The 24947-nt window shown below is 43.6% G+C and overlaps 1 protein-coding gene across 1 annotated transcript in view; it reads right to left on the bottom strand.

Annotated features, from left to right (window-relative positions):
• The window catches only part of SAMHD1 (SAM and HD domain containing deoxynucleoside triphosphate triphosphohydrolase 1), a 51390-nt gene that overhangs the window by 7028 nt on the left and 19415 nt on the right, over positions 1-24947 (bottom strand). Inside the window, exons 4-13 of the mRNA XM_049779458.1 lie at positions 23481-23641; positions 22617-22732; positions 19049-19119; positions 15404-15559; positions 12619-12719; positions 12336-12444; positions 11915-12006; positions 11006-11121; positions 5746-5879; positions 472-567 (exon numbers count right to left, since the gene is read on the bottom strand). Coding sequence (XP_049635415.1) covers positions 472-567; positions 5746-5879; positions 11006-11121; positions 11915-12006; positions 12336-12444; positions 12619-12719; positions 15404-15559; positions 19049-19119; positions 22617-22732; positions 23481-23641 — 1152 coding nt within the window. The remainder of the gene's footprint in view (positions 1-471; positions 568-5745; positions 5880-11005; positions 11122-11914; positions 12007-12335; positions 12445-12618; positions 12720-15403; positions 15560-19048; positions 19120-22616; positions 22733-23480; positions 23642-24947) is intronic.

Here is a 24947-nt window from a genome sequence, read left to right as displayed (position 1 = left end):
TCCCAGATCTCCTGCCTCCCCATAAATTGAACTCTTGATTGGACATTGCCTTCCCCCTACTCTATAGCCCAAACCCTATAAAAAAAAAACAAAAAACCTTTTGCTTTGCTGTTCAGGGCTCCAGTCCTCTGTCTTTTGACATGATTCGTAGCCCTGACTAGTCAGCACAAATAAATCTGTCCTTGTTAATTGCATTCTTGGAGCGGTCATGTCTCTAATTGAGTGGCGGACCAGCAAGGACCCTTTAATACTATCTCTCTGCTCTAAGCATTATTTTCTTAGGGACCAGGCATCTAGCACAAAGGCGAGTGTGCATGCTGGCTTGAGGGAGGCCTGGATTCAGTTGCTGGAATAGTCCTCTGAATACTGCCAGAAGTAGCCTCGGAGCACTGTCAGGTAAGGCTCAAAAACAAAGTAAGAAACTCAAGTAACAAAGTATCTTCTTCATATATTACTAGATAAGCTACTTACATCCACTATAAAATCTTCAGCGTTTAGTTCAACTTCTAGCTCTATTCCCTCAGGTTTAGCAGCAGCAACATCTTTTGGAAGGCTTTTAAATTCTTCCTAGAAAAGACAAAACTTTTCATGTTAGAACCTCCTAGTTTTTCTTTTTTGGTTGTGTAAAGTCTTTATTTTTGGTAACACAAACATCTTTCTTGAGTAATGTTATTAAAACAAGAGGATTTATATTTGGGGTAAAAATATATTTTAAAAAACTTATCTCAAGGGCCCGGAGAGATAGCACAGCGGTGTTTGCCTTGCAATCAGCGGATCCAGGACCTAAGGTCATTGGTTCGAATCCCGGTGTACCATATGGTCCCACGTGCCTGCCAGGAGCTATTTCTGAGTAGACAGCCAGGAGTAACCCCTGAGCACCGCTGGGTGTGGCCCCCCCCAAAAAAAAAAACTTATCTCAAAAAAAATCATGGTGTTTAAATAAAGACAATCATAAAAAATTGGGGGCCGGGCCCGGAGAGATAGCACAGCGGCGTTTGCCTTGCAAGCAGCCGATCCAGGACCAAAGGTGGTTGGTTCGAATCCCGGTGTCCCATATGGTCCTCCGTGCTTGCCAGGAGCTATTTCTGAGCAGACAGCCAGGAGTAACCCCTGAGCAATGCCGGGTGTGGCCCAAAAACCAAAAAAAAAAAAAAAAAAAATTGGGGGCCAGAGAGATAGCATGGAGACAAAGGCATTTGCCTTGCATGCAGAAGGTCGGTGGTTCGAATCCTGGCATCCCATATGGTCCCCCAAGTCTTTTCTGAGCGATTTCTTTTAGGAGCAATTTCTGAGCGGAGAAGCAGGAGTAACCCCTGAGTGCTGCCAAGTGTGACCCAAAAACCTATCTCTAGAGTTGTGGTATGTAATATTTGTAGGATATATTTTTTGAGAGGTCTGTGGCCCAAAAACAAAAAAAAAATATGTTAGGGAAATAAAAGGGATAGTATACGGCACTTGCTTTGCTTGCAGCTACCTGAATTTGAACCCCCAAACCTCAGATAATCTCCTGACCACATGGATCACTTGCTAAGAGTGATCCTTGAGCACAGAGCCAGGAATAACCCTGAGCAGGTTATCAACTGTACTATCTCTGCAGTTCCAAAAGGTAATTTAAATTTTGATCTAGTAGTGGCTGGAGTGATAGCATAGTGTTAGGGTGTTTCCTCTGTACATGGCTTACCTGGGACAGACCTTAGTTTGATCCCCAGCATCCCATATGGTCCTCGAGTTTGCCAGGAGCAATTCTGTTTTTGTTTTGGGGCCATGTCTGGCAATGCTCAGGGGTTACTAATGGCTCTTCGCTCAGAAATCATTCCTAGCAGGCTTGGGGAGACCATATGGGATGCCGGGAATCGAACTCAGGTATGTTCTAGGTCGGCCGTGTACAAGGCTAATGCCCTACTGCTGTGTAATCTTTCCAGTCCCTTCCAAGGAGTAATTTTTGAGTGCAGAGCCAGGAGTAACCAGAGTGCCGTCATGTGTGGCCTATATTCCAAACTTGAACAAATTGTTTAGACACTTACTAAAAAATACCAACCTGAGGGGCCGGGCGGTGGCGCTGGAGGTAAGGTGCCTGCCTTGCCTGCGCTAGCCTAGGACGGACCGCGGTTCGATCCCCCGGTGTCCCATATGGTCCCCCAAGAAGCCAGGAGCAACTTCTGAGCGCATAGCCAGGAGTAACCCCTGAGCGTCACAGGGTGTGGCCCAAAAAAAAAAAAAAATACCAACCTGAAATCTTAGAGGTTTTTTTTCGTTTTTTGTTTTTTGGGCCACACCTGGCAGTGCTCAGGGGTTACTCCTGGCTGTCTGCTCAGATATAGCTCCTGGCAGGCACGGGGGACCATATGGGACACCGGGATTCGAACCAACCACCTTTGGTCCTGGATCGGCTGCTTGCAAGGCAAACGCCGCTGTGCTATCTCTCCAGGCCCAAAATCTTTTTTTTTTTTTTTTTTTTTTTTTTTTTGTGGTTTTTGGGTCACACCCGGCAGTGCTCAGGGTTACTCCTGGCTCCATGCTCAGAAATTGCTCCTGGCAGGCACGGGGGACCATATGGGACACTGGGATTCGAACCGATGACCTCTTGCATGAAAGGCAAACGCCTTACCTCCATGCTATCTCTCCAGCCCCAAAATTTTTTTTTTTTTTTTTTTTTTTTTTTTTGGTTTTTGGGTCACACCCGCCAGCACCCAGGGGTTACTCCTGGCTCCATGCTCAGAAATTGCTTCTGGCAGGCTCAGGGGACCATATGGGACGCCGGGATTCAAACCGATGACCTTCTGCATGAAAGGCAAATGCCTTACCCTCCATGCTATCTCTCCGGCCCCCAGGCCCAAAATCTTAAGAGTTTTCATTTAGGCAGTAGTTTCAGGAAAATAAATATATTCCAAAACCTTTATTTTTCGATGACTTTTTAAACATTAAATGTAGAGTTGCCTCCCTTTTTTTAATTTCCCAAAGTATCCCTCAGATACTTCTAGTAGCTTATATAATATTTTTTAGTTTACTAATGCGAGTTTCCTTAGTATTTGACTTTGAGAATAAGCTTCCAAGGTAATAATGAGAGTAGAATGAATATTGTTTGCAATCCTCTTTTCACAATTCAAACCATTTTTGTTGTGGTTATTGTTGTACCATACTACATACTAGATGTTGCTCAGATTTCCCTTATGTGCTGTCAGGGGTAGAACCTGGATCTGCCACGTATAAGGCTAACTTTTATCTCTCTGGCTTCACCAGAGAAATGGCCCCAAACTACTCCCACTCTGGTGCCATTTAATGAAATTAAGTGAGGGGCCAGAACAATAGAATAGAGGGTAGGGAAAAAAAAATAGAGGGTAGGGTGTTTGCCTTGCATACAGCTGACCCGGGCTCAATCCCCAGCATCCCATGTGATTGGTTGCCTGAGCCTGCCAGGAGTGATTTCTGAATGCGGAGCCAGGAATAACCCCTGAATGTCATCAGGTGTGCACGCCCCTCCCAAAAAAAGAGAAATTAAGTGAATTTTTCTTTCAATTCTTTCATTACATATAACCATTTGGGGATGAAATCTATTTTGACAGAAAGAAAAGAAACATTATATGTCTGTTAAATGACTATATATATATATATATATATATATATATATTGGTTTTTGGGTCACACCCGGCAGCACTCAGAGGTTACTCCTGACTCCACTCAAAAATCGATCCTGGCAGGCACAGGGGACCACATGGGATGCCTGGATTTGAACCACCGTCCTTCTGCATGAAAGGAAAATGCCTTACCTCCATGCTATCTCTCTGGCCCCACTATTGATAGTTTATAAAAAGAAGATATAGGCTTATTTATTATCGAGCCAATATTTGTTAAAATAAAGGATTGTGACTTTTTTGGAGGGGAGGGCACACCCGGAGGCACTCAGGTGCTACTCTTGGTCTGTGTGCTCAAAAATTGCTCCTGGTGGGGGCAGAGAGATAGCATGGAGGTAAGACATTTACCTTTCATGCAGAAGGTCATCAGTTCGAATCCCAGCGTCCAATATGGTTCCCCGTGCCTGCCAGGAGCAATTTCTGAGCATGGAGCCAGAAAAAACCCCTGAGCACTGCCAGGTATGTGTGACCCAAAAACCACAAAAAAAAAAATTGTTCCTGGCAGGGGCCGAAGAGATAGCATGGAGGTAAGTTGTTTGCCTTGCATGCAGAAGGACAGTGGTTCAAATCCCGGCATCCCATAGCCTGCCAGGAGCAATTTCTGAGCGTAGAGTAATCCCTGACGGCTGCTGGGTGTGATCTAAAAAAAAAAAAAAAAAAATTTGGGGCCGGGCGGTGGCGCTGGAGGTAAGGTGCCTGCCTTGCCTGCGCTAGCCTAGGACGGACCGCGGTTCGATCCCCCGGCGTCCCATATGGTCCCCAAGAAGCCAGGAGCAACTTCTGAGCACATAGCCAGGAGTAACCCCTGAGCGTCACAGGGTGTGGCCCAAAAACCAAAAAAAAAAAAAAAAAAAAATTTGCTCCTTGTAAACCATGTGGCAAGCCAGGGATAGGACCCAGGCCTGTCCTGGGTCGCCCGAGTTCCAGGCAAACATCCTACCGCTTTGATATCACTTCAGTCCAGGATTGTGATTTTTTTTGGTTTTGGTTTTTTTTTTTGTTTTTGGGTCACACCCAGCAGTGCTCAGGGGTTACTCCTGGCTCTATGCTCAGAAATCACTCCTTGGGGGCCAGAGAGATAGCATGGAGGTAAGGTGTTTGTTTGCCTTGCATGCAGAAGGTCAGTGGTTCGAATCCTGGCATCCCATATGGTCCCCTGAGCCTAGAGCCTAGAGCCAAGAGTAACCTGAGGGCTGCAGGGTGTGACCCTAAAAACAAAAAGAAAAAAGAAAGAAAGAAATCGCTCCTGGCAGACCATATGGGGGATCATATGGGATGTCAGGATTTGAATGAACCACTGTCCTTCTGCATGCAAGGCAAATGCCTTACCTCCATGCTATCTCTCCGGCCCCTGTGACTTTTAAGAAAATTAGAATGGGTACAGATAGAATTTGAAAGCAATTTTTATGGGTTGGAATGATAGAACAGGGATTAAAACACTTGCCTTGTAGGCCATAGTGATAGCACAGCGGTACGGCATTTGTCTTGCACACACCAACTCAGGATGGATTCAGGTTCAATCCCCAGCATTCCATATAGTCCCTCAAGACTGCCAGGAGCAATTTCTGAGCACAGAGCCAAGAGTAACCCCTGAGTGCTCCTGGCCTAAGAGTATTACTGATGAGAAGGTTAAATGAGAATGACTGTAAAGGGCTTAAGACAATGAAGTTGAGGTTGGGAGAGATAGTACAGTAGATAGGGCATTTTCTTTACGTGTGGCCAGCAGGGTTTAATCCCCATCATCCCATATGGTACCAGGAGTACTGCTAAAATTAACTTTAGAGTGAATGCAGAGCCAGGAGCAGCCTCTGAACATTGCCAGGTGTGGCCCTCAAACAAAAACAAACAAACAAAAAACAATGAGGTTGAGGGATAGGATAGAAAAGCTTTCTCAAGGGCTGGAGAGATAGCACAGCGGTAGGGTGTTTGCCTTAGTCGCAGAAGGACAGTGGTTTGAATCCTGGCATCCCATATGGTTCCCAGAGCCTGCCAGGAGCAATTTCTGAGCATAGAGTCAGGAGTAACCCCTGAGTGCTGCTGGGTGTGACCCAAAATCAAGCAAAAAATAAATAAACAAAAGTTTTCTCAAAGAGAAGTTCTTCACACTACTTACCCTCTGAATCAGAACCTTTGGCTGAGTCTCACCCACATACTTGTACAATTCACGACATTCAATTTTTTTTAAAATATCTTGTGCTGCCTTCATATTGGGATCATTAGAGTACAGAATCTGGTGATAAATAGTATCTGCCAATGCGATAAAAAATCTCATTATAATAAATTAAAAAGCAAGATTAAAATGACTCATAAATGCTATACTTCACTATTACTTGAAAGGAGGCGCTCGTTTTCTTTTTCTTTTTTTGGCTTTTGGGTCACACCCAGCTGTGCTTGGGTTACTCCTGGCTCTACGCTCAGAAATCGCTCCTGGCAGGCTCGGGGGACTATATGGTATGCCGGGATTCGAATCACTGTCTTTCTGCATGAAAGGCAAACGCCTTACCTCCATGCTATCTCTCAGGCCCCAAGGCGCTCCAGTTTTCATTATTCTTTAAGTATTATAGCCAGAGATTAAAAAACTATGCAATTTTATTTCAGTATTATTAAGACCAGTTTTCTTTTTTCTTTTATTTTTATTTTTGGGTCACATCCGGCAGCACTCGGGTTATTCCTGGCTCTACGCTCAGAAATCGCCCCCAGTAGGCTCAGGGGACCATATGGGATGCCAGGATTCGAACCGCCGTCCTGCATGCAATGCCTTACCACTCTGTGCTATCTCTCGGGCCCCAGACCATAGTTATCTAATATATATTCCCTCCCCCCTTGGCCTACATCCAGCAATGCTCAGGGTTTAACTCCTGGCTCTGCACTCAAGAATTACTCAAGGGACCTTAAGAGGGGTGCTGGGATCAAAACCCAAATCAGCAGCATGCAAGACAAACATCCTACCCACTGTATTATCACTTTTTTTTGGGGTGTCACACTCGGCAGCGCTCAGGGGTTCCTTCTGGCTCTCTGCTCAGAAGTCGCTCCTGGCAGGCTAGGGGAACCATATGGGATGCTGAAATTTGAACCACCATCCTTCTGCATGCAAGGCAAATGCCCTACCTCCATATTTCTCCAGTCCCTATACTATCAATTTGCCCCCTTATAATCTATACTTTTTTTTTTTTTTTTTTTTTTTGCTTTTTGGGCCACACCCAGTGTTGCTCAGGGGTTACTCCTGGCTGTCTGCTCAGAAATAGCTCCTGGCAGGCACGAAGGACCATATGGGACACCAGGATTCGAACCAGCCATCTTAGGGTCCTGGATTGGCTGCTTGCATCTCTCCGGGTCCTACATTTTTTTTTGGGTCATACCCAATGGTGCCTGATCAGGGGTTACTCCTGGCTCTGTGCTCAGAAATCGTTCCTGACAGGCATGGGGGACCATATTCGATGCCAGAATTCGAACCACTGTCCATCACGGATTGGCTGCGTGCAAGGTAAATTCCCTACTGCTGTGCTATCTCTCCGGCCCATTAATCCATACTTTCAATTTTTTTTGTTTTGGTTTGTTTTTGGGTCACACCTGGCAGCGCTCAAGGGTTACTCCTGGCTCTACGCTCAGAAATCGCCTCTGGCAGGCACGGGGAACCATATGGGATGCCAGGATTCAAATCATTGAACCACCATCCTTCTGCATGAAAGGCCTTACCTCCATGCTATCTCTCCAGCCCCCATACTTTCAATTTAACAGTAAAGTAATGGAGAGGTCCAAAAGATAGTACAAGGGTTAAGGTGCTTGCCTTGCATGTACCAACCCAGATTCAATTTTAGGCACCCCATAAGTTTCCCTATGTATCACCAGGAATAAGCCCTGAGCACAACCAACTGTTGGCCAACATTCCCCCCAGGGGCCGGAGTGATAGCATGCGGCTGACCTGGGATGAACTGGGGCTTGATTCCTGGCATCCCATAAGGTCCCCCGAGCTTGCTAGGAGTGATTTTTTTTTTTTTTTTTTTTTTTTTTTTAGTTTTTGGGTCACACCCAGCAGCGCTCAGGGGTTACTCCTGGCTCTCTGCTCAGAAACCGCTCCTGGTAGGCACGGGGGACCATATGGGATGCTGCGATTTGAACCACCGACCTTCTGCATGGAAGGCAACCTTACCTCCATGCTATGTCTAACACCAAAAGATTTATACACTAAAGTGAAGGATACTTTATTAAGTTTAAGGACTAAAATAGTGTAACAACATTCAACTTGAGAATAAAAAACTTAGCTTAAGTTCAATTTTGTCATTTATTATTATTATTATTATTATTATTATTATTATTATTATTATTATTTGGTGTTTTGGGGGCCACACCCGATGACTCTAAGGGGTTACTCTTGGCTATGTGTTCAGAAATTGCTCCTGGCTTGGGGGACCATATGGAATGCCAGGATTCGAACCACTGTCCGTCATGGATCGTCTCTGTTCAAGGCAAACTCCCTACTGCTGTGCTATCACTCTGGCCCCTATTTATTAAGATAAGTTGTTTTCCCTTATTTGGACTCGGAATTTGTTAATTTTTCTTGGTGTTTGGACCATACCTGTTTATGCTCAGGGCTTACTCCTGGCTCTGTGTTCAAGGATCACTCTTAGTGGGCCATAGGATACCATATGTGGCACCAGAATCAAACCTGGTTTGACTACATGTAGGTAAGTACATTAATTCATGTACTGTCTCTCCAAACAGGTTGTAGTTTGGTGGGTTTTTTTATTTTGTTTTGTTTTTTGGGGACCCACACCAGGCAGTACTCAGTGCTTGCTTACTCCTGGCTCTGTACTAACAACCAGTACTGGTAGGGATGGGTGGGTGGGGGTGTCCCATTAGTGGTGGGAATGTCAACTGGTTCAACTTGTTTGGAAAACAATATGGACACTTCTCAAAAGACTAAGAATTGAGCTTTTATGTGGCCTGGCAATTCCATTTCTTGACATCACCTCAGGGCCAAAAAACTCTAATATTTAGAAAAATTCTGCACTTCTATGTTTATTGTAGCATTATCTACAATAGTCAAAATCTGGAAACAACCCAAATGTCTAAGAACAGATGACTACATAAAGAAACTATGGTACATATACATAATGGCATATTATACAGTTGTAAGAAAAAGTTTGCTGCTGCATGGATGGATCCGGAGAATATCATGCTCAGTTATTTGAAAGGAAAGGTACAGATACAAAATTATCTCTCTCATACATGGATATAAAGAAATGTAGCAAGGTCGGGGGCCGGAGAGATAGCATGGAGGTAAGGAATTTGCCTTGCATGCAGAATGTCAGTGGTTCAAATCTCGGCATCCCATATGGTCCCCTGAGCCTGCCAGGAGCAATTTCTGAGAGTAGAGCCAGGAGTAATCCCTGAGCGTTGCCAGATGTGACCCAAAAACAAAAACAAACAAACAAAAAAAGAAATGTAGCAAGGTCATAACAAGTGACCAAATGCACCAGAAATTAATAACTGATTTTAAGTGGGAAGTTTATGGCAGGATCAATGGAAGGAGTTGCAATGAGAAGAGAGGAACACCAGGACAATAGTGGAGGAAAGTAGACACTGGTGTGTATTGTATTGTGCTAGAAAATTTTATGCATGAAACCCTAGAATTTACAGTATTGTAAATGACAGTGCCTAAAATTAAAAAAGCTGTAAGGGAAATAGGGACTTTTTTAATTGCCTATATGATTTGGGGGAGGGGTTTGGGCAATACCTGGTGATACTCAGGGGTTACTCCTGACTCTTCACTCAGTAATCATTCCTGGCAGGCTTGTGGGTCCATATGGAATGCTGGGGATGGAAACTGGTTGGCCATGTACAAGGTAAACACACTACCTGCTGTGTGTTGCTCCAACCCCAAACTATATACCTATTTTTTCTTGTGTTTTGTTTTTGTTTTTGGGTCACACCCGGCAGCACTCAGGGGTTACTCCTGGCTTCATGCTCAGAAATCTCTCCTGGCAGGCTCGGGGAACCATATGGGATGTTGGGATTCGAACCAATGACCTTCTGCATGAAAGGCAAACGCCTTACCTCCATGCTATCTCTCCGGCCCTATATGCCTATTTTAAAAAAAATATATACTTTTGGGGGCCAGAGCGATAGCACAGCAGTAAGGCGTTTGCCTTGCATGCGGCCAACACAGGACAGACCCTGGTTCGAATCCCGGCTTCCCCTACCGTCCCGAGCCTGCCAGGAGCGACTTTTGAGCGCACCCCTGAGCACTGGTGGGTGTGATCCAAAAACCAATATATACACATTTTTTGTAGGCCTGAGCAACAGCACAGCGAGTAAGGCATTTGCCTTGCATGGCTGACCCAGGTTCGATCTCCAATATCCCATATGGTCACTGGAACCTGCTAGGAGTGATTTCCGGGTGCAAAGCCAGGAGTAAACCATAAGTGTTGCTGAGTGTGGCTCAAAAACAAAACAAAGGGCCCGGAGAGATAGCACAGCGGTGTTTGCCTTGCAAGCAGCTGATCCAGGACCAAAGGTGGTTGGTTCGAATCCCGGTGTCCCATATGGTCCCCCGTGCTGCCAGGGGCGATTTCTGAGCACATAGCCAGGAGTAACCCCTGAGCAACGCCGGGTGTGGCCCAAAAACCAAAAAAAAAAAAAAAAAAAAAGCAAAACAAAATTACATTTTTGCAACATGTTTTTTCTTTTCTTTTTTGGGGGGGGGAGGTTTTAGGGCCACACCCAGCGTTGCTCAGGGGTTACTCCTGGCTGTCTGCTCAGAAACAGCTCCTGGCAGGCACAGGGGACCATATGGGACACCGGGATTCGAACCAACCACCTTTGGTCCTGGATTGGCTGCTTGCAAGGCAAACGCCGCTGTGCTATCTCTCCGGGCCCAACATGTTTTTTCTATTATGTTTCTTTTCATTGTATTTCTTTAATTGTAGTTAAGTCATCAAATTTTTTTTAGTGTTTATTTATTTTTTTTGGGGGGGGGTCACACCCGGCAGCACTCAGGAGTTCCTCCTGGCTCTATGCTCACAAATCGCTCCTGGCTGGCTTGGGGGACCATATGGGATGCTGGGATTCGAACCACCAACCTTCTGCAAGGCAAACGCTTTACCTCCATGCTATCTCTCCGGCCCCCATCAAATTTTTTTTGGGGGGTTTTTGGGCCACACCTGGCAGCTCAGGGGTTACTCCTGGTTCTATACTCAGAAATCACACCTGGCAGGCTCGGGGGACCATATGGGATGCTGGGATTAGAACCACTGTCCTTCTGCACGAAAGGCAAATGCCTTACCTCCATGCTATCTCTCCGGCCCCAGCCCCCATCAAAGTTAATAATAAAAAAATACCCCTGTACTATTTCCTGGACCCATATGCCATACCTGTTAACTTAGAGAAAGCTTCCATGTCATCAATTGCTGTAGAAATGTGGTACTTTTTCCCTTCAGAACCTGTAATCTCTATGCAGCAGTCTGCTTTGAGTAAAGCATCAGTAATCCTGACAACCAAGTGAAAAAAAATATACTATGACAAAAATGGAATATTTGCATTATATTTGACTTAAAGTTAAGGAAATTACTCTAGAGAAATAAAATTTTACAGGGTTGGAGTGATAGTATAACAGAATGTCAGTTAACTATGGTTTCATTTCTCATTCTTTTGATGACTAATATCTAATACAGAAACCACTAATCTTTGTTTTTTGGGCTACACCCGGTGACACTCAGAGGTTTCTCCTGGCTATGCACTCAGAAATTGCTCCTGGCTTGGAGGACCATATGGGACACTGGGGGGATCGAATCACATTCATCCTAGGTTAGCACGTGCAAGGCGAACGCCCTACCGCTAGCGCCACTGCTCCGGCCCCAGAAACCACTGATCTTTCAGAAGGCTAAACCATTCCATCATAACCTCTTCATATTTAGACTAACATAGCTCTTCATTTTTTTTTGGGGGGGGGGCAACGCTCAGGTGGCCCAGGTGTTACCCCTGGCTCTGTGCTCAGAAATCGCTCCTGGCAGGCTCAGGGAACCTTATGGGATCCCGGTGAGTCCTGGGTCAGCAGTGTGCAAGGCAAACACCCTACTGCTGTGCTATCACTCCAGCGCCATAACACAGCTCTTCTATCTTAACTCTATCACCTTTATCCTTTCTCCTCTTTCTCAAAGTAAGCTTTTGTTTTATTTATTCATTTAAAGGAACAACTTCAGTTATTAAGTTCATTTGAATGTATCCAGAAGCCCCAGAAGGATCAAGAAAAATTTTACAGCAGTAACAGTGAAATTTCTTACATTGTATCAATGATGTTACTGATTTTGTGCTGATAAGCTCTGCGATGCAAAGCATTGCGAGTGTGGAACATGTCATAGAGATTCCCAACCTCCTGCAAGAAAGCAGTATCGTAGTATCAGATTATGTTACCTTCTTAGAAAAACAAATATACAATAAGAAAAAAGGAGATTGGGGAGATGCTACAGGATATAAGGCATCTGCTTTGAGTGTGGGTTTGAGATTAAACTGGGTTTGGATTAATCCTAACTAAATAGAACAAAATTAAAATGCAATAGACTACAAAATAAACTCTCAAAAGCTAAACATGGAGTAAAGAACTCAACATCTTGTTATGTGCTAATTTTTCCAAAATAATTCAATGATTATTTCTAGGACTGAAACCCAGGAAACTGTACCTATTGTTCATCTGAGACAGCTTACCTTCTCTCTAGTACAAATATGCCTTGTACCCTCTACTTCACAGACACGGGCAAACTTAATATAGCGTTGATAATCAAAACTATTTTTGATTCCAAGATGATGGCAGTCCCTAGAAAAAACCCAAGTAGAGAGATGACATTTTTCAACAAAGAAACTGTACCTTAACTGTTAATACTAAATTTGTTCACACAAGATTTCATTTGTTTTAATTTTATTTTCTTAAATTAAAATGGCATATACTTAAGGTATTCAAAGACATTAAACTTTGTTCATGTGTTCATACCTAGCAAAATAATCCCATTTGTCCACATCAATGCCATTTTTTTTATTAGCCACTATTTCATAAAGGAAGCTTTTCTCTTTAGGACGCCCTTCATATGGCCACTAGAAGACAAGAAAATCCATGAAAAAGTTTTAGCACAGGAACCAAATCAATTTACAAGCAAAGAAAAGCAATTTTATTAGTATGTATATATATATATATATGTATATATATATATATATATATACATTTATATATATATATATATTTTTTTTTTTTTTGGTTTTTGGGCCACACCCAGCGTTGCTCAGGGGTTACTCCTGGCTGTCTGCTCAGAAATAGCTCCCGGCAGGCACGGGGGACCATATGGGACACGGGGATTCGAACAAACCACCTTTGGTCCTGGATTGGCTGCTTGCAAGGCAAACGCCGCTGTGCTATCTCTCCGGGCCCGGATATTTATATTTATAAAATAAAAAATACTTGAGTGGATATTTGGGATCTTTCTGTAAGCCATATTTTCCCTTGAACATATATCTCCCTTGCTTGTTTCTATGTCTCTGCTTATTTCTTCTCTGGAGAAGCCTATGTTTCTCAAACACATTACTTTTCTCTTTCCCTCACATCTTTCCAAATAAATTTCAATAAAAACTATCTTGATTCAAGGCCGGAGAGGTAGCACAGCGGAAGGGCATTTGCCTTGCATGCAGCCATTCCAGGATGACGGTGGTTCAAATCCTGGCATCCCATATGGTCCCCCATGCCTGCCAGGAGTGATTTCTCAGCACAGAGCCAGGAGTAACCCCTGAGCGCCACTGGGTGTGACTCAACCCCACCCCCAAAAAAACCCCATCTTGATTCATTAAAAAAATAAAAAGTAGGGGCCAGAGAGATAGCATGGAGGTAAGGCGTTTGCCTTTCATGCAGAAGGTCATCGGTTCAAATCCCGGCGTCCCATATGGTCCCCCGTGCCTGCCAGGAATAATTTCTGAGCATGAAGCCAGGAGTAACCCCTGAGCACTGCCGGGTGTAACCCAAAAACCACAAAAAAAATAAAATAAAATAAAAAAATAAAAAGTAGGCACAGTCAACATTACTGTAAATATGGACTCAAGGCACAGTAATGAAACTTAAAAATATAAAGTGGAGAGTTGGGGGAAATTGGGGCCATTGATGAAAAATAATTGACACTTGTTTTAGAATTTTATTTGGATCATTGTATGTCTGCAAATACAGCACCTTGTAAATCATGATGCCTATATAAAATTTTTATTTAAAAAAATAAAATAAGGGGCCAGAGAGGTGGCGCTAGAGGTAAGGTGTTTGCCTTGCAAGCGCTGGCCAAGGAAGGACCATGGTTCGATTCCCAGCGTCCCATATGGTCCCCCCAAGCCAGGGGCAATTTCTGAGCACTTAGCCAGGAGTAACAACCCCTGAGCATCAAATGGGTGTGGCCAAAAAAATTAAATTAAAAAAATAAAATAAGGGGCCGGGTAGGTGGCGCTGGAGGTAAGGTGTCTGCCTTGCAAGTGCTAGCCAAGGAAGGACCGCGGTTCGATCCCCCGGCGTCCCATATGGTCCCCCCAAGCCAGGGGCGATTTCTGAGCACATAGCCAGGAGTAACCCCTGAGCGTCAAACGGGTGTGGCCCAAAAACCAAAAAAAAAAATAAAATAAAATAAAATAAAATAAAAAGTAGGGCTCTTAAATGATAGTATATCTGAGGGGGGGTGGAGCTTTGCTTTGCACACAGCAGATCTGGGTTTTTTTTGGGGGGAGGGGCATACCTGGCAGCACTCAGAGGTTACTCCAGGCTCTGCGCTCAGAAATCACTCCAGGCAGGCTCAGGGGACCATATGGGATGGTGGGAATCAAACCAGGGTCTGTCTTGGGTACATCCAGATTGGCCGCATGCACTACTGCTACGGCCCCATCCAAAACTACTTTAGATGTCTATAAAAAATACTGCTTGGGCTGAAGAGGTGTGTGTGTGTGTGTGTGTGTGTGTGTGTGTGTGTGTGTGTGTGTGTGTGTGTGTGTGTGTGTGTGTGTGTGTGTGTGTGTGTGTGTGTGTGTGTGTGTGTGTGTGTGTGTGTGTGTGTGGGGTGGTGTGGGGTGGTGTGGGGTGGTGTGTGTGTGTGTGTGTGTGTGTGTGTGTGTGTGTGTGTGTGTGTGTGTGTGTGTAAGTAAGGGGATGTGGTAAGAAGAAAGGTTAAGGCACTTGCCTTTCATGTGGCAAACCAGCATAGATAAAAATAAAATGTCATTATATGTGCACTTTATTTTTAAAAAATCTTATTCAGACTTTGGTTTTGGACCACACCTCTCCCAGGGCTTAGGGGGCACCCAGTGGTGATACTGAACCAGGGTGACCCTCACACTAATCATGCACCCCAGCTCACTGAGCAATCACTCTGGCCCTATGTATGTATTTGTTTTTTCATAGTTGACTTTTAGTTTAGGCCAAACCAAGTGGTGCTCAGGAGCCACCCCTCATTCTGTGCTCAGGGATCACTCTTGGCAGTGCTCAGGGGACAGTGCAAGTACCACGTATTTAAACCAGGACCTCCAGCAACAAAGATGTGCTCAGTCTGATAAGACATTTCTCTAGTCCCTATTTGCACATCTTTCATTTGGATTGTAACTTTGAGGACATGTAGTTAGATAGGTGGAAAACACATAAAATCTTTCAACTTTTCAGTAAAAAAGTAGAAATATATTACTTACTTTATCATTTAGTTCCCCTAAATAGCCAAATGTGTCACACTGTGAAGAGATCAATAAATCAGTTTCACATGCAAACTTACAGAAGTCGGCTCCACTTGTTTATTCAGTGGTCCTATAATCTGTTCCTTGATAAAGCAAATATCTTCTTCAGGGACAAGACCATAGTGTTTCATAACATCTTTGAGTCCATTGGAATTTATTAAGTGATCAAACATCTTAACTGAGCCCTGTTCATGCTAAAAAAAAGTCAGAATATGACATTAGAGACTCATTAAACTAGGGATCCCAGGTTATTTAAATTACTAGATTCCAGATATTTCAGAGATAAGATAATTCATAACAGCCTTGTCAATATTTTAAAAGAAAATCTTGCAGTTATTTTTTTGGGGGGTCACACCCAGTAGCACTCAGGGCTCTACACTCAAAAATCGCTCCTGGCTGGCTTGGGGGACGATATGGGATACCAGGATTCAAACCACCGTCCTTGTGCATGCAAGGCAAACGCCTCCATGCTATCTCTCCGGCCCCAAATCTTGCAGTTATTAAAAACAAAACAAAACAAAAACAAACAAAAAAACAGAAAAACTGGTTAGGGTCAAAGACAGTATAGGAATTAAGGGGCTTGCTTTGCATGGGTCAACCCTGAATTAGTTCATAGCTACATATATGGTCCTAAAAGCACTGCCAGGAGCCACCTGACCACAGAGCCAGGAGTAGCCACAGAGAATTGATGAGTGTGACCCAAATCTACCTCCATTCTCACCCCTAGCAAAAACATTTCTTTTGTGGGGCTGGAGAGATAACATGGAGGTAAGGCATTTGCCTTGCATGCAGAAGGTCGGTTCGAATCCTGGCATCCCATATGGCCCCCTGAGCTTGCCAGGAGCGATTTCTAAGTGTAGAGCCAGTAATAACCCCTGAATACTGCTGGGTGTGACCCCCCCCAAAAAAAAAAAAAAAAAACAAATAAAAACTAAAAATAAATCACTCCTGGCAGGCTCAGGGGACCATATGGGATGCTGGGATGCTGGAATTCAAACCACCATCCTTCTGCATACAAAGCAAACGCTCTACCTCCATGCTATCTCTCCAGCCTAGCATATACTCTTGATTTTAAGCCATTCCCCAACATTCTAAGCACTAAGTTTCTTTGTTTTGTTTTGTTTTTTTGGTTTTTGGTGTCACTGCATGCAACATGGATGTCTTCATTATTAAGGAAAACACACACCAGAGGTGTCTATTGGCTTTCCTGGTGCAGTGCCTGATTTTCCTCCAAGAAATATTTCAGCCAGAAGGCCTGTTGGAAAAGCCAATCATAAACCCTGCATGGATTACTGGCTATATTTCTGTTAATAGTCGTGACATGCGGTGACATTATATATCTCTTTCATTTGGCTTTGCCTCCCTTGCTAATCTACAGAAATTCAGCCTCAGTCATTGCAGTCAAAATAAATTTCCGTACCAAAGAAAGCTGCTAAAGTTCCCTGCTGGCTAAGTATATTTGCAACTCAAAGTCCAGCCAGCTACCTGTCTTTCTGTCAGCCTATTTACTTCCTAAGGCCAAGTCAAAACAGCTTCTTCAAGACAATGTCTTCTTTGTCTTTGAGCACCACAGCAGGATGACTTTGCCTCAGGGACATTCCCTGTCACTTTAAATACCTGCTAACAAACAGGTTCAGCCAGTGTAGAATTAGCTATTTTACTAGGTATAATTCTGTACCCCTTTCAGAAGTTTTATCTCTTTCTATTACCAGATCATAGGAAGTGGGTCTTAGCCCCTAGCTAGAAAACTTTTCCCTCAGGTTAAGGATATTTGTTATTAGGAAGAAAACCAGGATTCCTGCTATCCCTTAATTTACATCAGTAATGACACCTAGGGCCAGGAACTACTTTGATATGTAAGAAATTAGCCTTCCTTTTATCCTCTGACTCAGAATTGAAATCTATTCTAAGATTACAAACCACCTAAAGCTATGTATATTTGTTTTAAAATCAAATAATGTACATTGCATTCCTTTCATGATATGACTGCCTCTTTTTCCCTTTATATACTCCCAGCCTGGAGATAAATTTGTCTCTTGCCTGTATCACATATGATGCAAATGCGGGTCCCCATACAATGCATTTTGTGTGGTCTCAATTATCTCATATTTTCATATTCTTCTGCTCCTGTTATCCATTCTCCTTCTTGAAGGACTCTGTCCCACTAGAATTGCTGAGATGCAGGATGTCTACAGCATTTTGGACCACACCCAAGCAGTGCTCAGGAGTTACTCCTGGCTCTGCGCTCAGAAATTGATCCTGGCAGGCTTGGGGGACTGACCATATGAGATTCTGGGAATTGAACCCAGGTCTGTCCCGGGCCAGCCGCATGCAAGGCAAATGCCTAACCGCTGTGCTATCTCTCCCATAAACACTAAGTATTTTAAATTGATTCAAGATTTTAATAATTACCAAAAACTCAGAGAAAAAAATTTAACAATTACAAAGAGGAAATTATAAATTTATAGTGAATAAACTTTGCAGATATTTGTCAAATGACCAGATAATAACACAATTTTATAGTATCATTTCTGTGGCATACTATCAAAATGCAATCTAAGCTGGAGAGATCATACAGAGGTAGAGAATTTGCCTTGCATGTGGTTGACCTAGGACCAATCCCCAGCATCCCCTATGGTCACCCAAGCCCACCAAGAGTAATCTCTGAGCTCAGAGCAAGGAACAAGCACTGAGTATCCCAGGAGTGGCCCCAAAACAAAACAAAATAAAAAGATTTTAGGGGCCAGCAAGGTGGCACTAGAGGTAAGGTGTCTGCCTTGCAAGCGCTAGCCAAGAAGGACCGCGGTTCAATCCCCCAGCATCCCATATGGTCCCCCCAAGCCAGGGGCAATTTCTGAGCACTTAGCCAGGAGTAACCCCTGAACATCAAACGGGTGTGGGCCCCCCCAAAAAAAAGATGTTTGATTTTGGAGGATTTTGGAGGATTTTGAAGGATTTTGGGGTTCTTTTCGTTTGTTTGTTTTGTTTTGGGGCCACACCTGGCAATGCTCAGGGGACCATATGGGATACCGGGAATCGAACTGGGGTCCATCCTGGGTTGGCTGCATGCAAGGCAAACACCCTACCACCATTCTATCATTCTAGCCCTGGAGGATTTTTTCCTGGGAGTGGACATATCTGGAGATGCTCAAAGGTCACTTCTGGCTGAGTTCAGGATCTACTCCTTGTAGGGCATGGGATGCTGGGGATGGAACCCAGATTACCCATGTGCAGCTTAAGTACCATAACTACTATATTATTCAGCCCCATGTTTTGTCTTATTTAGCCTCGATAATTGTAAAAATGGAGTCAATGACTCTGCTCTGATGGATCACTATAATGATCAATCAATAAACAAATAAATATATCTTTAAAATCCTAAAAACTATAATGGGGAAGTATGCTATAACAAAGCACTGGCTGCTTTAAGAAACGATTTTATGGGGCCGGGCGGTGGCGCTAGAGGTAAGATGCCTGCCTTGCCTGCACTAGCCTTGGATGGACCCTGGTTCGATCCCCCGGTGTCCCATATGGTCCCCCAAGCCAGGAGCGACTTCTGAGCGCATAGCCAGGAGTAACCCCTGAGCGTCACCGGGTGTGGCCCAAAAACAAAAAACCAAAAAAAAAAAAAAAAAAAAAGAAAAGAAACGATTTTATTAACTATCTAACAGATGAATACATACCGTCCACTTCACACCTGGACGAGCAAGTGGAATAAATCTTCCATCAAACATATGAGAAAATGGACCATGACCTTAGAAAGAACAAAAAATAAAACACATTTAAAACAAGAAAAATTATTAGGGATTGTGGGGGAGGGAAATGTTTGTTATAAAAGAAAAAGAACAATTTTTTTTTTTTTTTTTTTTTGGTTTTTGGGCCACACCCGGCGGTGCTCAGGGGTTACTCCTGGCTATCTGCTCAGAAATAGCTCCTGGCAGGCACGGGGGACCATATGGGACACCGGGATTCGAACCAACCACCTTTGGTCCTGGATGGGCTGCTTGCAAGGCAAACGCCGCTGTGCTATCTCTCCGGGCCCAAGAAAAAGAACAATTTAAAAAAATTTTTCTTTTTTGCTTTTTGGGCCATACCCATGACACTCACAGGTTACTCCTGGCTATGCACTCAGAAATCACTCCTGGCTTGGGGGACCATATGGGAACTGCTGTCCATCCTAGGTTAGCGCCTGCAAGGCAAACGCCTTACCACTTGTGCCACCACTCTGGCCCATAAAATAATTATTTTGGGGGGGGGGTCACACCTGGCAGTGCTCAGGGGTTACTCCTAGCTCCATGCTCAGAAATTGCTCCTGGCAGGCACGGGGGACCGGAATTCGAACCAATGACCTTCTGCATGAAAGGCAAACGCCTTACCTCCATGCTATCTCTCCGGCCCAAAATAAATTTTTTGTTTTAAAAAAATACTTAGCAGGAGGCTTGAGAGATAGCACAATGGTAGGTGCAGCCAAACCAGGACAGATGGTGGTTTGAATCCCGGCAGGAGTGATTTCTGAGCACAGAGCCAAGTGTGACTCCACCCCACCCCCGAAAAAAAAGTTTAAAAATAAAAATATCGGGGCTGGAGAGATAGCATGGAGGTAAGGCGTTTGCCTTTCATGCAAGAGGTCATCGGTTCGAATCCCAGCGTCCCATATGGTCCCCCGTGCCTGCCAGGAGCAATTTCTGAGCATGGAGCCAGGAGTAACCCCTGAGCACTGCCGGGTGTGGCCCAAAAACCACAAAAAAAAAATAATAAATAAATAAAAAATAAAAATATCTTCCAGGCTGGGGCAGTGGCATAAGAAGTAAGGCATCTACCTTGCCTGCGGTTCGATCCCCCAGCGTCCCATATGGTCTCCCAAGCCAGGAGCGATTTCTGAGCACATAGCCAGGGTATGGGCCAAAAACAAAAATAAAAAAATAAAAAAAATCCAGCAACATTCAGTAGCTCTAACAGCTTAATGCTCATAGGTCATTCCTGGCAGTGCTCAGTATCCACGAATTATAAAGATCAAACATAGGCCTCCAATATGCAAAGTATATGCATACAGATAGCCCTGTGAGCTAAATCTTCAACTCTCATACATGCAAGTTAGACACTTCATATCATCAGACTATAATTAAATGATCAACTGGAACCAGAGAGAAAAGAGATAGTAGAGGTCAAGACTCTTGCTTTTCATGTGGCTATTTTGGCTGATGCCCTGGTTCAATCTCCAGCACCATAAATGATCCAATGAGCATCTCTAGGAGTAATGCAAAGAAGCCCTGAGCACTGCTGATGTGGCCCATATCTGTACATATATTTCTGTATATTTATACATATATATAGTATATATATAAATATATAAATCTTGGGGGCAGAAGAAATAACTCAACAGGCTACAGAGCAAATATGTATTTTTTGTTTGTTTGTTTTTGGGTCATACGCAGCAGGGCTCAGGGGTTGTTACTCCTGGCTCTACACTCAGAAATCGCTCCTGGCAGGCTTGGGGGACCATATGGGATGCCGGGATTCAAACCACTGTCCTTCTGTATGCAAGGCAAATGCCCTACCTCCATGTATCTCTCCGGCCCCCTAAAATTTCTAGATTTTAACTCAGTTAAAATACAAGAGATAATACAGCAGGTAGGAAGTGTACTTTGTATGCGGCCAACCTGGGTTTCATCCCCGGTATCTCATAGGTCCCCCAAGCAACACTAGGAGTAATCCCTGAGCACAGAGCCAGAAGTAAGACCTGAGCACAGCCAAATGTATCCTAAAAAGCAAAAAAAAAAAAAAAAAAATCATCCTAAGAAGAATCAATGGGGGGCCGGGCGGTGGCACAAGAGGTAAGGTGCCTGCCTTGCCTGCGCTAGCCTTGGACGAACCACAGTTTGATCCCCCGGCGTCCCATATGGTCCCCCAAGCCAGGAGCAACTTCTGAGCGCATAGCCAGGAGTAACCCCTGAGCGTTACCAGGTGTGGCCCAAAAACAAACCAAAAAAAAAAAAAAAAGAAGAATCAATGGCACATTTAAAGACCATTGAAAAATTAATAACAATTTTCAGAGGCCATAGAGATAGCACAGTAGGTAGGGCATTTGCCTTGTACACACCAAACCAGGTTCAATACTTGGCATCCCACATGGTCCCTTAAGCCTGCCAGGAGTGATTTATGAGCACAGAGTCAGATCTACACAGAGTGTAGATCCCCAAATATAAGAATCAAACCACAATTTTCCAGATACCGTTTAGAGCCTTACAAAGCAGATGTAAAAGTATATTTACATGTACAAAATGTTACAAGTTCAAATCCCCAGGGTCCTGGAAAGGATCCTGGCAGCTTTGCTGGATGTTTGCAATCCCTAGTGGCACAGGCAATTTCCTGCCACAATACATCTACGTGTGAATACCACAAAAATGGGTTGTGAGTTCCCCTCCCCGCCATGAGTACTGTAACTAAAAAGATGTGCTAGAGCCATAGCCAGATGTATCCTCAGATGAGTACTTATGTTAGTACCACAGCAACCCTGAACTGTGCCTCAGCTAAGGCACAATTTAAAGGAGTGCAAACCTTGGTGAACACAGCAGCTGAGTGCATCAACACTACATCATGATAGGTGATCTCTGAGTGCCACAACCAAGGGTTAGTGTAACTGTGATCATTAACCTGGAACAGCATATGGTTCCCCAAGTCATATCAGGAGTGATCCTAAGAGCCAGGAATAATCCCTGAGCAAAGTAAGGTGTGGCCCCCAAACAAAAAAGAAATGAATTGAGACCTTATACTCGCTAACTTAGGATGGACCGTGGTTCGATCCCCCAGCATCCCATATGGGCCCCCATGCTTTATATATAGGAATCTGAGTTCAATTAACCTGGGTTCAATTCCAAGCACCACATGCTTTCCCACCTCAAGCAAAGTCTGAATAACCCTGAACATTGAGCCACGAAGATAGGAATAGAAACTAGGGGCTGGAGAGATAGCATGGAGGTAAGGTGTTTGCCTTTCATGCAGAAGGATAGTGGTTCGAATCCTGGCATCCCATATGGTCCCCTGTGGCTGTCAGGGGCAATTTCTGAGCATAGAGCCAGGAGTAATCCCTGAGCGTTGCTGGGTGTGATTCTAAAAAGAATAGAAACCAAAAACCTAGAGGTATGATAAACAAACAAGCAAAAAGCTAAAAGGAGACAGTGAGAGAAAAAAACAATAGAAAACATGCTACTGTTTTATATAACCATAACTTTGGCTTTTTGTATAACTTACCAAGATCATGACAAAGCCCAGCAATCTGAACACAGAGTATATCTCGTTGACTTATCTGCAGCTCTGGCTGTTTTTCATGCAATGCACGAACTAGACAACCTGCAAGATACCCTACACTGCAGAGAAAATAAAGTCACTCTACTTTTTGAAAGATCAATGATACTTTGGTTGCCAGGAACTTAACTAAATCCACTGATTTACTTGAGCGTGTTTAGAACATACCTGGTGGTGCTCAATACTGGCTCTATACTCAGAGATCACTCCCAGCAGGGTTTGGGTGCCAGGGACTGAACGTAGGTCAGTTGTGTACAAGGCAAGCGCCTTACTTGCTATACCATCTTGCCAGCCCTGATTTTCAAGAACTTTAATGTTTCTCAAGTGTTCCAATATGTCTCGAAGGTAGGTTAGTTAACTGAATAGGCTTTATCTAAAACTATGCAGGAACACACACAGCACCCTAAAAGAAACATGTACCACTAGGTATGCCCCTAAGAACCACTGTGTTTGGGCCACCACCAACCCCCAAATAATAAGCAACTTATTACTTAAGAAAGTAGAGGGCTGAAGAGATAGTACAGTGGTAGGGGATTTGCCTTGCACGCAGCCGATCCAGGATGGATGGTGGTTCGAATCCCGGCATCCCATATGGTCCCCCGTGATTGCCAGGAGCAATTTCTAAGCGCAGAGCCAGGAGTAACCCCTGAGCAACACTGGCTATGACCCAAAAACCAACCAACCAAAAAAAAAAAACCCTTGATTCCCAATACCACAAAAAACAAAAAGCCTTTTCCCTAAAAGATGAGTCATTCATTTCATAAGATAGAGAAAGTACTTAAGTAATTAAATCCCCCACCCAATTCTTACCCTAGACTATGTTCAAATCGATTGTGTGAAGCTCCTGGAAAAACATAGTAACCGGCTCCCAACTGTTTAATATATCGAAGCCGCTGAAATTGAGGTGTGTCAATGATTCGGATGAGTAGAGGGTGCAGTTCAATGTGGCCATGGACAGGATCGTTAATCACCTAGAAAATTGTGTTTAAATTAATTTAAATAACAATCTAAGTCCATCTAAAATCTATGTGTAACTATTCCTATTGATAATGCAAAATTAAAGCTACTTAATTATTCTCAAGTATAAAAAACACTGAGGAAAAAATAACAAGATAATCATTACCTTATTTAGGTATCACTACCAGACAGATCAAGTATTTTGGATCTGGTATATCTTACTTCTTCCTAATGGATTCTAATAGAAAGATAATGATTTCAATCATTTTTAATATGGATATGATTTAATTATCCTTGAATAAGGAGGGTCCTATTCAAGTCAAACATACATATTATGCATGCATATTTAGATCATAAAAGGAATAAACTACAGGAAAGTCTAATTTTTTGTAATGTATCTAGATAGATACATCAACAAAACCCTTTAAAAAAAAGAGAAGGTATAGAAAGATTATACAGTCAATAGGGCGCTTGCCTTGCACACAGTGGACTTGAATTTGATCCGAGTACTGCATATGATCCTCCCAAGCTAGGAATGATCCCCGAGTGCAGAGCCCTGAGCACATCCAGTGTGGCCCAAAAATGAAAACAAGACAAACAAAAAACATGCAATTCTAATAAGTAAAGGACTGTGTCTAGTTGACAGTCAAATTCTCAGAATCCATCACAATACTGTGCATTATCTGATACTCTATACCTACTCTATACCTACCTACAGTAGATACTCTATACCTTACAGATTTGGGGACCGTGGGGAGGCACACCTAGTGGTGCTCAGGGCTTATTCCTGGCTCTAAACTCAGGGATCACAACTAATGGGCTCAGGGGATCATAGGGGGTCCTGGAATCATACCCATATCAGTCTTATGCAAGGCAAGCACCTTACCCACTGTTCTATCCCTTTGGCCCCTCATACAAAGTTGTCTTAACTTTACAGATTTAAAAATCATAAATTTCGTTCTCTCTTTTCTTTTGGGTTTTTGGTCCATATCTGGCAATGTTTAGGGACTATTCCTCCATGCAAAGCAGGAGGTCATCCCACTAAGACCTCTCTGGCCCTAAAATCAACACATCCCTTTAATCAGGAGTGACCCCCATTCACTGAGCCAGAAACATGGGGACCATGCCAATACCAATGGGGTTGGCCGCCACCAAACAACAACCAAAAGAGGAATGGCAAGATATCAACAGGTTGGATTGTATGCTTTGCACGCAGGAAGTACAGGTTCAATTCCTAGCACCATGTTGTCGCCCAGCTTTGCCAAACCAAAGAATCTTTTCTTTACTTATGGAATTAAAATCACCCTCGAAGGACCATGG

Source organism: Suncus etruscus, chromosome 9, assembly GCF_024139225.1.
Source record: "Suncus etruscus isolate mSunEtr1 chromosome 9, mSunEtr1.pri.cur, whole genome shotgun sequence".
In the NCBI taxonomy this organism is placed as follows: domain Eukaryota; kingdom Metazoa; phylum Chordata; class Mammalia; order Eulipotyphla; family Soricidae; genus Suncus; species Suncus etruscus.
This window is presented reverse-complemented; position numbering and strand designations above follow the sequence as displayed.